Here is a 14,226-nt window from a genome sequence, read left to right on the forward strand (position 1 = left end):
CTTTTTTGGTTGACTGTTATTGCTAGAAATTGGTTATGTGAGCTTTAATCTTGACTTATGCATAGGTTGGAGTCCATTGGTAAAGTAATAAAGCGGATTTGGATTTTAGCCAAATTTTTGGGTAAGTCGTGTTGGTAAGTTTCGAATGATTGGTCTGTTGGATTTGGGCTTAAAAGTTAAAAGTGATTTTTGATTTGTGTTCTATGATCTAATTTAAGGTTGTGGGAAGCTAGACAGGAGTTTGTTTGCTTGGACTAATTTTAGGTTTAATTTAAGGTAAGTAATCTTACTACTGGAACTGCCCACAGGTCAGGCACTAGATATATGCTAGCATGATAGATGAATATTATGGTAGAACGATAGCATGATAGACGGATAGTATAGTATGACCGATATATGTTCTTGTATGAGAATCTGAAAGATTTATTTGTGCACGTAGATACTTGCATGCTAGTATGAGATGATACTTGATTCACTGAGGTTGTATTTGATATGAGGATATTGAAGCATATATGCATGTTGTAGAGTCATGATGCTGAGGTGTATATGTATGTTATAGAACCATGTTGTGATACTTGTGATGTTGAAACCGTGATAGTGTCTTTACTGATTAGTTAGATGCCCACTAGATATTGTGTTTCCTTTGGGATTCACCAGATATTGTGTTTCCTTCAAGATTCACTAGAGATTGTGCTTTCTTTGAGATTCACCAGTGATTGTGTTTCCTTCGGGATTCACCAGGGATTCTGTTTCCTCTGGGATTCACTAGTAGTTGTGTTTCCTTCTGGATTCACCAGGGGTTGTGTTTCCTTTGGAATTCACCAGGAGGGGTTGTGTTTCCTTCAGGATTCACCAGGAGGGGTTGTGCTTCTTTCGGGATTCACTAGGGCTTGTGTTTCCTTCGGGATTCACCAGGGGTTGTGTTTCCTTTAGGATTCACTAGAGGTTATGTTTCCTTCGAGATTCACCAGAGGTTGTGGGTCTTAGGGGACTTACTAGAGGTTGTGGGCATACTTAACTACAGTAGAATAGAAATCAGTTTTTCATGTATGTATGTGTCCCATGAGGACTAGAGTAGTTTATATGTTCCACTAGAGGTAGGCATCTAGAGGACATAGATGCCTAGCCTGACCCTAGTAGTAAGGTTACGTACTGAGTATTTTATACTCATCATTTCTCATGTTGTTGTTTCAGGTAAAGGTAGAGATACACCGGTGATTGACAAGCGGAATTCGTGATCGAGCCACTGAGACCAGTTTTATGCTTCCGCTCATGAGATTTAGATTTCTTTTCATGTTTTTTTAAAACTTTCAGTTGTAATGTTTGAAACTTACTATTAAGAATTGTTTTCAGACTTATTTATTATCATTTATGATTTATGGGTACCCTATTGTTTGTTTTTAATATTTGAATTTAATGAAGGACTTTTGAACTTACCTTATTTATTTAGCATTTAATTCACCATAAAAGAGTGTCGTTTTAAGTTCCATGCATGCATGTATTTAGTAATAACTTAACTTGAGTCCTAGGGGGTCGGGTCGTTACAATTGGTATCAGAGCCCATGTTTTTGGTTCTGTAGACTAACTTACTACGTAAGTCTAGGTAGTCCCTGTGGCCCAATAACGGATTCCTCGTCATTGCCAGGTATGTCCCACTAATGAAAGATTTCAGTGCATATATGAGATCAGTGATGTAATGTTTTAGTAGCATGATTTCTGAGAAAGACCCGGAGGTAGAGAGCTAATTTATGAGTTCATCACAGGACATAGCACCTAAACCTAGAGCAAGAAAGACTGTTAGAGGAGGGGTGCAGGATAAAGGAGCTGAGAATAGCCAGACGGTCTCGACAACTTAAAATCCACCTATGGAAAACCCAAGTCGAAGAGAAATCAATGGAAGCCAAAATTAGTGAAGCCGTTGCATCCTCCCTAATGGAAACCTGCAGGAGCTGATCCGTAACATGATGGTAGGACAGACTGCCCAGAACCAGGCTTAGAAGGAACCGGTGCCATCTAAGCAGTTACAGCATACCCGATTGCAGAATAGAGACATGTAGGGCCTGTCTCTTAAGGCTAAGCATCTGAGGGATTTCAAGAAGTTTAACCCTCGCTCCATTGATGAGTTTTTGGGGGACCCCACTAAAGCAGAGACGTGGTTGTCATCTATTTAGACAATTTTTTGTTTTATGAGGTGCCCGGAAGGGCACGAGCTCCAATGTGTAGTTTTCATGTTGACTGGCAACGCAGAAATCTAGTGGCATTCAACAGAGAAAATGATACTGGTGGGGAACTTGCAACTTGGGAGCAGTTCAAGGAGCGTTTTTATGAGAAGTATTTTTCGGCCAACACCCGGAATTCTTGAACTTGAGCAAAGAGTTATGTCGATGGAGAAGTATGAGCAGGAATTTAATAAGCTGTCCCACTTTGCTCCTGAACTAGTAGCCACCGAGGCAGCGAGGACAGAGAGATTCATCCAGGGTCTGAAGAGCGGATTGCGAGGTATGGTACATGCCTTAGACCTCAAGACGTATGCTACGGTACTGCGAGCCGCCGTGAGGATTGATGCTGACTTCTAAGCTGGAGAAAAGTACAGAAGGTCACTCGAGGTTGGGACCTTTGCAGGTCAGAAAAGGAAGGTTGAGCCTAGAGCTCTTGAGCATCAGTAGAGGAACCAGAACACAGTGAATGCTCCACGTCAGTGGGGACAGTAGGGCTCCCAAGTTGTGACTATGAAGGAGGATAGGCCGATCTGTACTACTTATGGTAGGCGACATTGGGGACGTTGCCTAGCCGACTCTGGGGTCTGTTTTCGATGTGGCCAGAAGGGGCATATGTCAGAGAAATGCCCAAGGAGGAACGCGCCTGAACTCAGGGGCCAGGTGATAACGAGCAGTATGCATGTTATTACAACACAAAGATATAAACAATGTAGGATTGAAATGGTAAAAATATGTACAAATGTGTCCAAAAGCATTAAGTTGAGAACATTGCGATCGCTTGCGCTAATTGCGTTAAAGCAGCTAATTTCCATATTTTTTGTAGGAAAATGCGTTGGCGCAAGGCAGAATTGCAATCTAAGGAATTCAGCGTCCGAGCGCATTAGAAGATTGCGACCGCAAAGCTATGCGATCATATGCGTTCGCAAAGATCTGCTCAAGAAGGTGGACGTAAAGAGACGGTGCATCAAGGTGAAAGCTTAATAAATCACGATGGGACAGAAAGTTGATGACGGTCGAATCCGAATTTAGTTGAAAAGCTGTTAACGACACACTGTAGCAAGTACACTCAACTTTTCAATGACAATTAATCGGCGCATCAGACAAAGATTTAATGACATCTCATCAGTGCAATCATTTGAGAGAAAAGCTCTTCACCTTGATCTCTATAAATACCAAAGGCCACCATCGATAAAGGAGCTCAGCCATATAGAGAGTTCGCCATACAGAAGATAGTTAGCCATTGTTCATAGTTTTCTTACACTTAAAAGGCAGAGGTGAGTGAAGAATTGAGGACGTCAAGAGATCACTCCTGGGAAGCTCGGAAGACTGCTGGGAGGCACTGCAAATGGAGAGAGGACCGACTCTTGCAGAAGCAAGAACATTCTTTTGGGCAGAGTAGAGAAAAACACAATGTAAAAGCCTTAGGAAGCAAGACATTGCTACCAGGCTCACTATCCTTACTTTCCATTGTCATTTTGTATTCTTATTCTAATTATAAAATAGAATTTGCATCTCTACATCTGTTCACTCTCTTTACATTACGCATGAGTAACTAAACTTCTGAATGGGTTGAGAAGCACTTAGCTAACATGACTTGAGATCTTCATTTTATGCAATCATCTTGCATTATGCATCATTCGTCCTTTAGAGATGCTCGGGAAGGTGGTCTAAGGATAGAATCTAGGCTTGGGAAAGTTAGATTAGACTTTAGGCTCGGGAGAGTTAGATTAGAACCGCATAAGCAAGAGATAGAAACTTAGGAATAAGTTTTGTTTGCTATTAATGCATCGCATGCACCCTAGAGATAGGATATGATAGTATGCGGTCACCTTATGTATGTATGTGTAGCATGGAAGATGATTTGCTGTTTTGTGTGTGTAGCATGATCGCATAGCTTGAACGCAAGCTTAGGAAGTGTTAGCTAAATCCCTTCTCAACCCGTTCCCCGCATACTCATTGTTACTTTCGCTGTTATCAACTCTTTCCTCAATTCCGCCACATAGGGTTTATATTTTAAACGAACATACCAACCAACTTATTATTTTGATTGTTACCGCAAAGGAATCTAAATTTACTGTCGCCTACTGTCTCCATAGTCCCTGTGTTCGACCCTGGGCTTACCAGGCAACCTAGCAGGATTTATACTTGCATGTACAACGCATACACCACCATCGTAATATACACCATTATTTCATCATATTCACAATGCATCACCAGCCCGTAAGCTCGTTTCTGGGAGGCTCGAGTCATCATCAGCAGCAGAATAGGGTGTTTTCTACCACCCGGCGTGAGGCCGAGAAGTCAGGCATAGTGGTGACAGGTACGCTTCCCATTTTGGGGCACCATGCTTTAGTTTTGTTTGACTCTGACTCTTCGCACTCGTTTATATCTTCTGTATTTGTAAGGCATGCCATGTTAGAGTCAGAACCTTTGCTCTTTGCACTGTCTATTTCCACTCTATCAGGAGAGACCATGTTAGCTACAAAAAGGATAAAAGCATGTTAGGTAAAGATAGCAAATCATGCATTAAATGTGACCTTGATAATTTTAGATATGCGTGATTTTGATGTGATTAGACATAGATTGATTAGCTGCTAATCATGCCAGCATAGATTGCTCCCGTAAGGAGGTCATCTTTAACCCCCCTACAAGAGTCGATTTTAAGTTTAAAGGGGCTGGGTCCGTGGTCCTACCCAAAGTGATTTCTGCATTAAAGGCCAATAGATTGTTTGACCAAGGAGCCTGGGGCTTTATGGTCAGTGTGGTTGACACTAGAGAGGCTAAAGTCACCTTGACTTCAGAGTCGGTAGTGAGAGATTTTCCAGACATTTTTCCAGAGTATCTTCTCAGACTGTTTTCGCAACGGGAGATAGATTTTGCTATTGAGTTGGAGCCAGCCACAACCTCTATTTCGAAGGCTCCATACAAGATGGCACCAGTAGAGTTGAGGGAATTGAAGGTCCAATTACAGGAGTTGTTGGACAAGGGTTTCATAAGCCCTAAGATGGCACCCATTTTGTTTGTGAAAAAGAAGGATGGATCGTTACGTCTGTGCATTCATTACTGAGAGCTTAACAAGGTGACCGTCAAGAACAAGTATCCCCTCCCCATGATTGATGACTTGTTCGACCAGTTGTAGGGAGCTACGGTGTTCTAAAAAATTGATCTCCGGTCAGGATACCATCAGCTGAGAATAAAGGATAGTGACATACACAAGACAACTTTTCGTTCGAGGTATGGGCATTATGAGTTCATAGTGATGTCGTTCGATCTAACGAATGCCCTAGCATTGTTCATGGATCGGATGAAAAGGGTGTTCAAGGAATTCCTCGACACCTTTGTGATTGTTTTTATTGATGACATCTTGATTTATTCCAAGACAGAGCCCGAACATGAGAAGCATTTGCGGAAAGTTTTGGAGACATTGAAGGCCAATAAGTTATATGCTATGTTTTCTAAATGTGAGCTTTGGTTGAGGCAGGTGTCCTTTCTAGGACATGTAGTATCGAAGAAAGGTGTCTCTGTGGATCCTGTAAAGATCGAGGCAATTACGAGTTGGGCTTGTCCAACCACAGTCAGTGAGGGGCGCAGTTTCCTGGGATTAACAGGTTACTATAGACGATTTGTAAAGGACTTCTCTCGCATAGCCACCCCATTGACTCAGTTGACCCAGAAGGGAGCCCCTTTCGTTTAGAATGAGGCTTGTGAGAATAGTTTCCAAAATCTCAAGCAGAGGTTGGTTTCAGCCCAGTTCTTATAGTACCAGATGGATCAGGTAGTTTTTTCGTTTACAGTGACGCGTCCAAGAAGGGGTTGGGATGTGTACTGATTCAATAGGGCAGAGTAGTTGCTTACGCTTCACGTCAGTTAAAGAAGCATGAACAAAATTATCCCACACGCGACTTGGAATTAGCAGTAGTGGTTTTCACTCTCAAGATCTTGAGGCACTACTTATATGGAGAGAAGATACAGATCTTCACCGACCATAAGAGTTTAAAGTACTTTTTCACTCAAAAGGAGTTGAACATGAGGCAAAGAAGGTGGTTAGAGCTGGTAAAGGATTATGACTGCGAAATTTTGTACCACCCAGGAAAGGAAAATGTAGTGGCAGATGCCCTAAGCAGAAAGGTGGCTCATTCAACAGCCCTCATTACTAGACAGACTCATTTGTGCAAGGAGCTAGAGTGGGCAGAAATTGCAGTGGGAGTGGGAAAGGTCACGACACAGTTAGTGCAGTTGTCAGTGCGACCGAGTCTAAGGCATAGAATTATTGATGCACAACATTGTGACCCTTATCTGGAGGAGAGAGTTCGTAGGGTGGAGTCAGGTCAGGATGGCGAATTCTCTATATCAACGAAAGGTGGTCTCCTATATCAGGGACGTTTGTGCGTGCCAGCAGATAATGATATGAAGAATGAGTTATTGTCAGAGGCTCACAGTTCCTTATTTTCAATTCATCTCGACAGCACCAAGATGTACCAGGACTTGAAATGTTATTACTGGTGGAATGATATGAAAAGAGAGATTGCAGAGTTCGTCAGCAAGTGCTTGGTGTGCCAGCAGGTGAAAGCCCCAAGGCGGAAGTCAGCAAGCTTGTTATAGCCATTGAGGCTGTCATAATGGAAATGGGAGCATATGTCTATGGACTTGATCGTGGGGTTGCCACGGACAGTCAAAGGTTTCACTGTAATTTGGGTTGTGGTAGACAGACTTACAAAATTAGCATATTTCATACTTGGAAAGTCCACCTTTTTAGTAAATAAGTGGGCATAGATATACATGAAGAAGGTGGTGAGATTGCACAGAGTGCTTGTATCCATTGTGTCAAACAGAGACCCTCGTTTCACGTCCAACTTCTGGAAAAGTCTTCAGGCAGTTTTAGGACCCGGTTGGATTTCAGTACAACTTTTCACCCATAGACTGATGGGCAGACAGAGCGATTGAATCAGATATTGGAAGACATGTTGCATGCCTGTGCCATAGAGTTGTGAGGAAGCTGGGATGCTCACTTGCATTTAATGGAGTTTGCTTATAATAATAGCTACCAGTCCACTATTGGGATGTCACCATTTAAGGCCCTGTATGGAAAGAGTTGCAGGTCTCCTGTGTGTTGGGATGAGATAAAAGAGAGGAAATTATTAGGACCTGAATTAGTGCAGACCACAAATGAGGCAATATAGAAGATTAGGGCTCGTATGCGAATAACTCAGAGCAGATAGAAGAGTTATGCCGATGTAAGATGTAAGGACCTAGAATTTGAGACTGGTGTTAAAAGTGTTCTTAGAAGTGGCACCTATGAAAGGTATTTTGAGGTTTGGCAGGAAAGGGAAGTTGAGTCTGAGATCTTCTCCCACCAACTGAAGCCGTCCTGTCGACGCCCAGCTACCCAGTTCCATCGCCGGCAGTTTTTTCGCCGCGTCCTTTCAGCGCTCGCGCCCGACGCCTTCTTCACCGGTCAAATCAACATCGTAGGTAAGTCCATCGAACTGCCTTCAGTCAGTTCCACCACCAAATTCGTTCACATCAGTCGTCACTATTTGGACTTACTGTTTTGCATTGCCCCCAGTACTGTCTTCAATTCATAATGTCTTCCATGTTTCGATGTTGAGAAAGTATGTAACAGATCCGTTCCATGTAGTTGACTTTGAGCCCTTGCAGTTGAATGACAACTTGAGCTACGAGGAGAAACCTGTAGAGATTCTCGCCAGAGAGGTAAAGACATTGCGCCGCAGGGAGATTGCATTTGTGAAAGTCCTGTGGCAGAAACACCAGTTCAAGGAGGCTACCTGAGAGCAAGAGGATGAGATGAAGGCCCACTATCTGGAGCTTTTTCAGGAATGAACTTTCGAGGACGAAAGTTCTTTAAGGAGGGAAGAATGTAACACCCCGAATTTTATTTTTTATTATTAATGCAATTCAATAATTTTTATTAATTGATGACATTTTTGGAATTTTTGGACATTTTAGTTTAATTGCTGGAATGTAAATATTTAAGTGGAGATTAATGTTGGAAATTAATTCCGAAGTTTAGTGATGGAAATCAAGGGCAAGAATTGTTGTTTTAAAAATGGAAAGGAAGAGAATGGGAAAAAAAGGAAAAATAATAATAATAATAATAATATTAATAAAAGGGAATAGGAAGCAAATAAAATAAAATAAATATATTTTATTTATTTCCTTTTCCTTTTTCTGTCCTCTTTCTTTTTCTTCTTTTTCTTTCCCTTTCTCTTCTTCTTCCTTACACCACCGAGACGTCCCTCAGCTATAGCTTCACTGCTCGCCGTTCGTCGTCGTTGGAATCGGCTTCAGTTGAGCTGTCGAGCAGCGCCCAGCCTTTTCCCCCATTCGACGTCATGTCATCCAACCGCCGAGTGGATCGTCTGCCCTTGCGAGATCTAGCCACCAACTGGGACGTCCGTTCGTGCTCTGCAGTGCAGCTGGTCGGCTGACCCTCGAAGACGCTGCCCAGATCTTCTCCCGCCAACTGAAGCCGTCCTGTCGACGCCCAGCTACCCAGTTCCATCGCCGGCAGTTTCTTCGCCGCATCCCTTCAGCGCTCGCGCCTGACGCCTTCTTCACCGGTCAAATCAGCATCGCAGGTAAGTCCATCAAGCTGCCTTCAGTCAGTTCCACCACCAAATTCGTTCACGTCAGTCGTCATTATTCGTATCAGACCCGTCAGATCTGACATCTAGCCATCATTTCTGCTTAGTTTCGCCCGTCGCCGCCGTCGAACACTCCACGACCGGTGGGGAATCTAGTGGGTAAAAAGATTCATGAATTTTTTTTGGTTTTCTTTGGTTAATTTTGGTTACCTACTTGATTTTGGTTTGGATTTTTAATTTACCCATTATGGTGGATGCTAGATTTGGAGGTTTGAAAGTTTTAAGATACTGTCCAGCGGGTCGAAGGTTGTTTTGGTGTGTCATAAGTCATTTTTTTCGACAAACTCGAAGTTGTTTTGAAGGATTTTAGTGAGTACAAAGGTTTTGAAACCCTTTTTTGGTTGACTGTTATTGCTATAAATTGATTATGTGAGCTTTAATTATGACTTATGCATAGGTTGGAGTCCATTGATGAAGTAATAAAGTGGATTTGGATTTTAGCCAAATTTTTGGGTAAGTCGTGTTGGTAAGTTTCGAATGATTTGTCTGTTGGATTTGGGCTTAAAAGTTAAAAGTGATTTTTGATTTGTGTTCTATGACCTAATTTAAGGTTGTGGGAAGCTAGACAGGAGTTTGTTCGCTTGGACTAGTTTTGCACTTAATTTGATATAAGTAATCTTACTATTGGAACTGCCCACAGGCCAGGCACTAGATATATGCTAGTATGATAGATGAATATTATGGCAGAACGATAGCATGATAGACGGATAGTATAGTATGACCGATATATGTTCTTGTATGAGAATCTGAAAGATTTATTTGTGCATGTAAATACTTGAATGCTAGTATGAGATAATAATTGATTCACTGAGGTTGTATTTGATATGAGGATATTGAGGCATACATGCATGTTGTATAGCCATGATGTTGAGGTGTATATGTATGTTATAGGACCATGTTGTGATACTTGTGATGTTGAGACTGTGATAGTGTCTTTACTGATTAGTTAGATGCCCACTAGATATTGTGTTTCCTTCGGGATTCACCAGGGATTGTGTTTCCTTCGGGATTCACCAGGGGTTGTGTTTCCTTGGAGATTCACCAGGGGTTGTGCTTCCTTCGGGATTCACCAGAGGTTGTGTTTCCTTCAAGATTCACCAGAGGTTGTGGGTTCTACGAGACTTACTAAAGGTAATGGGTATACTTAACTACAGTAGGATAGAAATCAGTTTTTCATGTATGTATGTGTCCCATGAGGACTAGAGCAGTTTATATGTTCCACCAGAGATAGACATCTAAAGGACATAGATACCTAGCCTGACCCCAGTAGTGGGGTTACTTACTGAGTATTTTATACTCATCTTTTCTCATGTTGTTGTTTCAGGTAAAGGTAGAGATGCACCGACGATTGACAAGCGGAATTCGTGATTGAGCCACTAGGACCAGTTTTATGCTTCCGCTCATGAGATTTAGATTTCTTTTCATGTTTTTTTAAAACTTTCGGTTTTGATGTTTGAAACTTACTATTAAGAATTCTTTTCAGACTTATTTATTATCAATTATGATTTATGGGTACCATATTGTTTTTTTTTTAATATTTGAATTTAATGAAGGACTTTTGAACTTAACTTATTTATTTAGCATTTATTTCACCATAAAAGGGTGTTGTTTTAAGTTCCATGGAATCATTTATTTAGTAATGGCCTAACTTGAGTCCTAGGGGGTCGGGTCATTACAAATAAGGGGTGGGATTGAAGGGTCTTAATGTTGTAACTAATCAAGCGATAGAAGAGATTCGAGTCGATGGTTGGTTATTAGGATGGTTTAAGCTCGAAAGAGGATTTATTGATTTTAGAACTTCTAGCCTCAGTCTATCGATTCAATCAATTGCATGTCATAACTCATTGTACTTCCTAATTGAAACAACACCCTGGATTAGTTTCACTCTGAATTATATTTGTGTGTGATTGAATTTTTGTTGTAATCATTGATAAAAATCATCTTCTGGTTGCCTGGATAAAATTGACAAAGAACTGTGATAGCTAAGCTTAGAAAAAAAAAATTGCTCACGCCAATCCCTAAGGATAATATCCTATTTTGGGATTTATTACTTCGATACGTATGTTTGCGTCCACACATCAAGTTTTTGGCACCATTGTCGAGGACTAACAAGAAAACTTTTTTTTTTCCAAGCTTAATATTACTAAGGACTGAGTTGATCTTAACTTGGGCGTTATTATTATTATTATTATTTGTTTTTTGTAGTTGTTGTAGAATCTTATGTATGCAAAGAAGTCAACATGCTGAACTTGTTCCTTGTGATCCAGAACTTGAACGGATTTTGAGAAGAGTAAGAAGGAACATAAGAGTTGAGTTTGATGCCATGGGAGACTAAGGGGTAGCTATTAGAAATATCAGAGATTATTTCCAACCGGTTGTCCTTACAACTCAGGCGGGCATTGTTGAGGCCCCAATTAATACCAATAATTTTGAGCTGGTTTAATTCAGATGGCATGGGACCTCGCATTCAGAGGAACTCCACACGAAGATCCGCATAAGCACATCCGCTCTTTCCTGGAAATTAGCGAAACGATAAAAATAAACGGAGTCTCTTCTGATGCTATTCGATTGAGATTGTTTCCTTTTTCTATATGGGACAAGTCAAAAGATTGGCTGGAGTTACTTACTACGAGAAACATAACCACATGGGATGAGTTGGCCCAAGCCTTTATGAATAAATTCTTCCCTCCTGCGAAAACGAGTAAACTGAGAACAGAAATTGGCATATTTAGACAGAGAGAGAACAAACAGTTATTCGAGGCATGAGAGCACTATAAGGAGTTCCTGCGGAAGTGCCCCAGCGTAGATATCCTGGCTGGTTACAAATCCAGTTGTTCTACAATGAGTTAACCAATACAATGAAATCCATCTTGGATTCTACTGCAGGTGGCTCAATTTTTGCAAAAGCTGCTGATGCTACTAAGGAATTATTAGAGGACATGGCTGCCACGAGCTATAATTGGCCCTCAGAATGATCTTCATCTAGAGTTGTTGGGATTTATGAACTTGAAGAGGTAAATGCTTTAAAGGCGCAGATGGCTACTTTGACTAATGCCATTAATCTCTTGTCCACGGGTACTCAACCATCGATTGCATTGATGGTGGCTTGTAATGCACCTACATCATGGGAAGTACCGAACCCTAAGCAAGAAAATTGTGTGCACCAAGCGAACCCATTTCAAGAAGCCCACCAAAATTCTTATCAGATGAACCAACCCACTCATTATACCTAGGTTTGCGCAATCATGAGAATTTTTCATATGGTAACAATAAAAGTGTTTTGCAGGAACCTCAATTTTTTTTTTAAAAGAAACCATCTGTGGAGGCTTTGCTTAGGGATTTCATAAAAGGATCAAGGAGCAGAACCAATTTCTTCGAGAGCACAGTAACAAGTCATGGGAAAGCTATCCAAATCCTTGAGGTTCAGGTTAGCCAGATCGCTGCTACATTGAATACTATGAACAAAGGAGCTTTTCCTAGCTGTACGAAGAGAAACCTAAGGGAAGTGTGCAAAGAAATAACCTTGAGAAGTGGGAGAAATATTGTGCATCCTATGACAGACCAGATAGAGAAACAAGTGGTATTGAGTCCTACAGCTGGTAATGTGAATCAAAGGAAAAAGGGAGATGTTCCTGTATCATCCAAATCAGGGAGTAGTTTTGAACCTTCACCTGCTGTGTTGAATAAAATCTCCTATCCCTAGCGCTTTCAGAAGAAGAAATTGAATGATCAATTTGTTAAATTTTTAGATATTTTTAAGAAGCTTGACATAAATATTCCTTTTGCAGATGCTCTGGAACAAATGCCAAATTATGTGAAGTTCATGAAGGAAATGTTGTCTTCAAAGAAGAAGTTTGAAAAGTATGAGACACTTAGCTTAAATGAGGAGTGCAGTGCTATATTGCAGAAGAAGCTACCGCAAAAATTGAAGGATCCTGGGAGTTTTACGATCCCCTGCAATATAGGGAATCTGACGGTAAACAAAGCTTAATGTGATTTAGGAGCCTCAATTAATCTGATGTCTTTATCTTTGTACAGAAAACTGGACATAGGAGAGGTATAGCCGATGACGTTATCATTGCAGTTAACAGATCGTTCCCTCGCTCATCCTCGTGATGTAGTAGAGGATGTTCTAGTTAAAGTTGGTGATTTCATCTTCCTAGCAGATTTTGTGGTCCTGGATATGGAAGAAGACTCTGAAATTTCCATCATCCTTGGAAGGTCATTCCTAGCCACAGGCAGAGCATTGATTGATGTATATGCGGGCGAGCTTACACTTTGGGTGAATGATGAGAAGATGAAGTTCAACATTTTTCATTCTTCTAAGCCCGAGGAGCTTGTAAGTTCGTGCCAAGAGATCAATGAAGTTGTTTGTGAAAATTCTAGACAGTCCCTTTGTAAAGGAAAGGGCAAGGAAAAAGTAAGTAGTCTTGAACAATCTTCTAAGGAAGGTAAGGTAAATTTTCTAGATTATATTCGAAAGGGAGATATAGAACTCATGGACAAAGGGAAAGAGGATTATGCATTTTATGGTGATTGTTGTTCGACTAATCTTCTGTGTGAATGCCAGTGTGGAAGAAAATTATTCATCTCAGGTGCTTTAGTGCATGGAGTGATGAAGCCACCTTGAAAATTTGGTTGAATTGGAGACCTAGTCTAGCTAAGGACGTTAAACTAAATGCTTTTTGGGAGGCAACCCATGTATTCCGTTTTTTTTTTTTTTATATTTTTTTTCAATTGTTATTTGATTGATTTTTTAGGATAGAGAGCTACCTCATGATTTCTTTTTTCTTTTGATCCCCAGGTTGGAGATGTTGCTCAAGTATTTTCAAGCACTAGATCGCCATCCAAATTCGTGGATCCCCGCTCATACCCAGGCTTGTATCACTCATCTATTGTGTGATTGTTTTATATGTTATGCATTGGGGACAATGCATCTTTTTAAGTTTGGGGTGGGGGGCGTACTTTGTGCATGATGTTTTTTAGTTGATTGATATATGCATGTTATTGTTGATTTTCAAGAAAAAATTGAAATTTTTTGAAATTTTGGTTAGGAAGAATGCTGAGACTGATTGATTTGTTTTCTTTGGTTATTTTCTCTTATAATGATGGTTGATGAGTCACTCATGACGTATGACATGCTTTGAAGTAGAAATTAGATAGCATAGTCCTGTCTTAAGTGTTCTTTGTTCTAAATCCCTCTTTGCATCCTGTTATCTTGAGCACAAACCACTTTAATTTAGAACCTCTAACTAAACAAAGCATAAATTTAAGTCAAGTTGGTTGTTACCTCGAAAGGCCCCACTAGTTAGAGAGTGGCTTGCATGATGGTTTATAATGTT

At 40.7% G+C, this 14,226-nt stretch overlaps 1 protein-coding gene, 1 long non-coding RNA gene and 1 pseudogene across 3 annotated transcripts; all 3 read left to right on the forward strand.

The window, feature by feature from the left end:
• Positions 1-2,729: 2,729 nt before the first annotated feature.
• On the forward strand, positions 2,730-6,821 carry LOC120084541 (uncharacterized). Its single transcript, XM_090316996.1, has 5 exons — positions 2,730-2,879; positions 4,437-4,693; positions 4,827-5,266; positions 5,603-5,827; positions 6,310-6,821. Exons 1-5 carry the CDS (start codon positions 2,730-2,732, stop codon positions 6,819-6,821), a joined length of 1,584 nt encoding a protein of 527 aa, XP_090173122.1.
• A 1,576-nt stretch (positions 6,822-8,397) lies between these two features.
• LOC120087128 (uncharacterized) lies at positions 8,398-10,399 on the forward strand. Of its 2 annotated transcripts, XR_016532312.1 has the most exons (6): positions 8,398-8,818; positions 8,932-8,983; positions 9,086-9,193; positions 9,282-9,337; positions 9,902-10,015; positions 10,209-10,399. It is a non-coding gene; the product is annotated as an uncharacterized LOC120087128 (long non-coding RNA). The 2 variants fall into 2 exon arrangements; XR_005484437.2 differs by lacking the exons at positions 8,398-8,818; positions 8,932-8,983; positions 9,086-9,193; positions 9,282-9,337 and having other exon boundaries at positions 9,839-10,015.
• Positions 10,400-12,208: 1,809 nt separating this feature from the next.
• LOC150033632 (uncharacterized) lies at positions 12,209-13,646 on the forward strand (annotated as a pseudogene).
• The last annotated feature ends 580 nt before the right edge of the window (positions 13,647-14,226 follow it).

This window comes from Benincasa hispida, chromosome 9 (genome assembly GCF_027475165.1).
Source record: "Benincasa hispida cultivar pf3 chromosome 9, pf3_genome.v1.1, whole genome shotgun sequence".
In the NCBI taxonomy this organism is placed as follows: domain Eukaryota; kingdom Viridiplantae; phylum Streptophyta; class Magnoliopsida; order Cucurbitales; family Cucurbitaceae; genus Benincasa; species Benincasa hispida.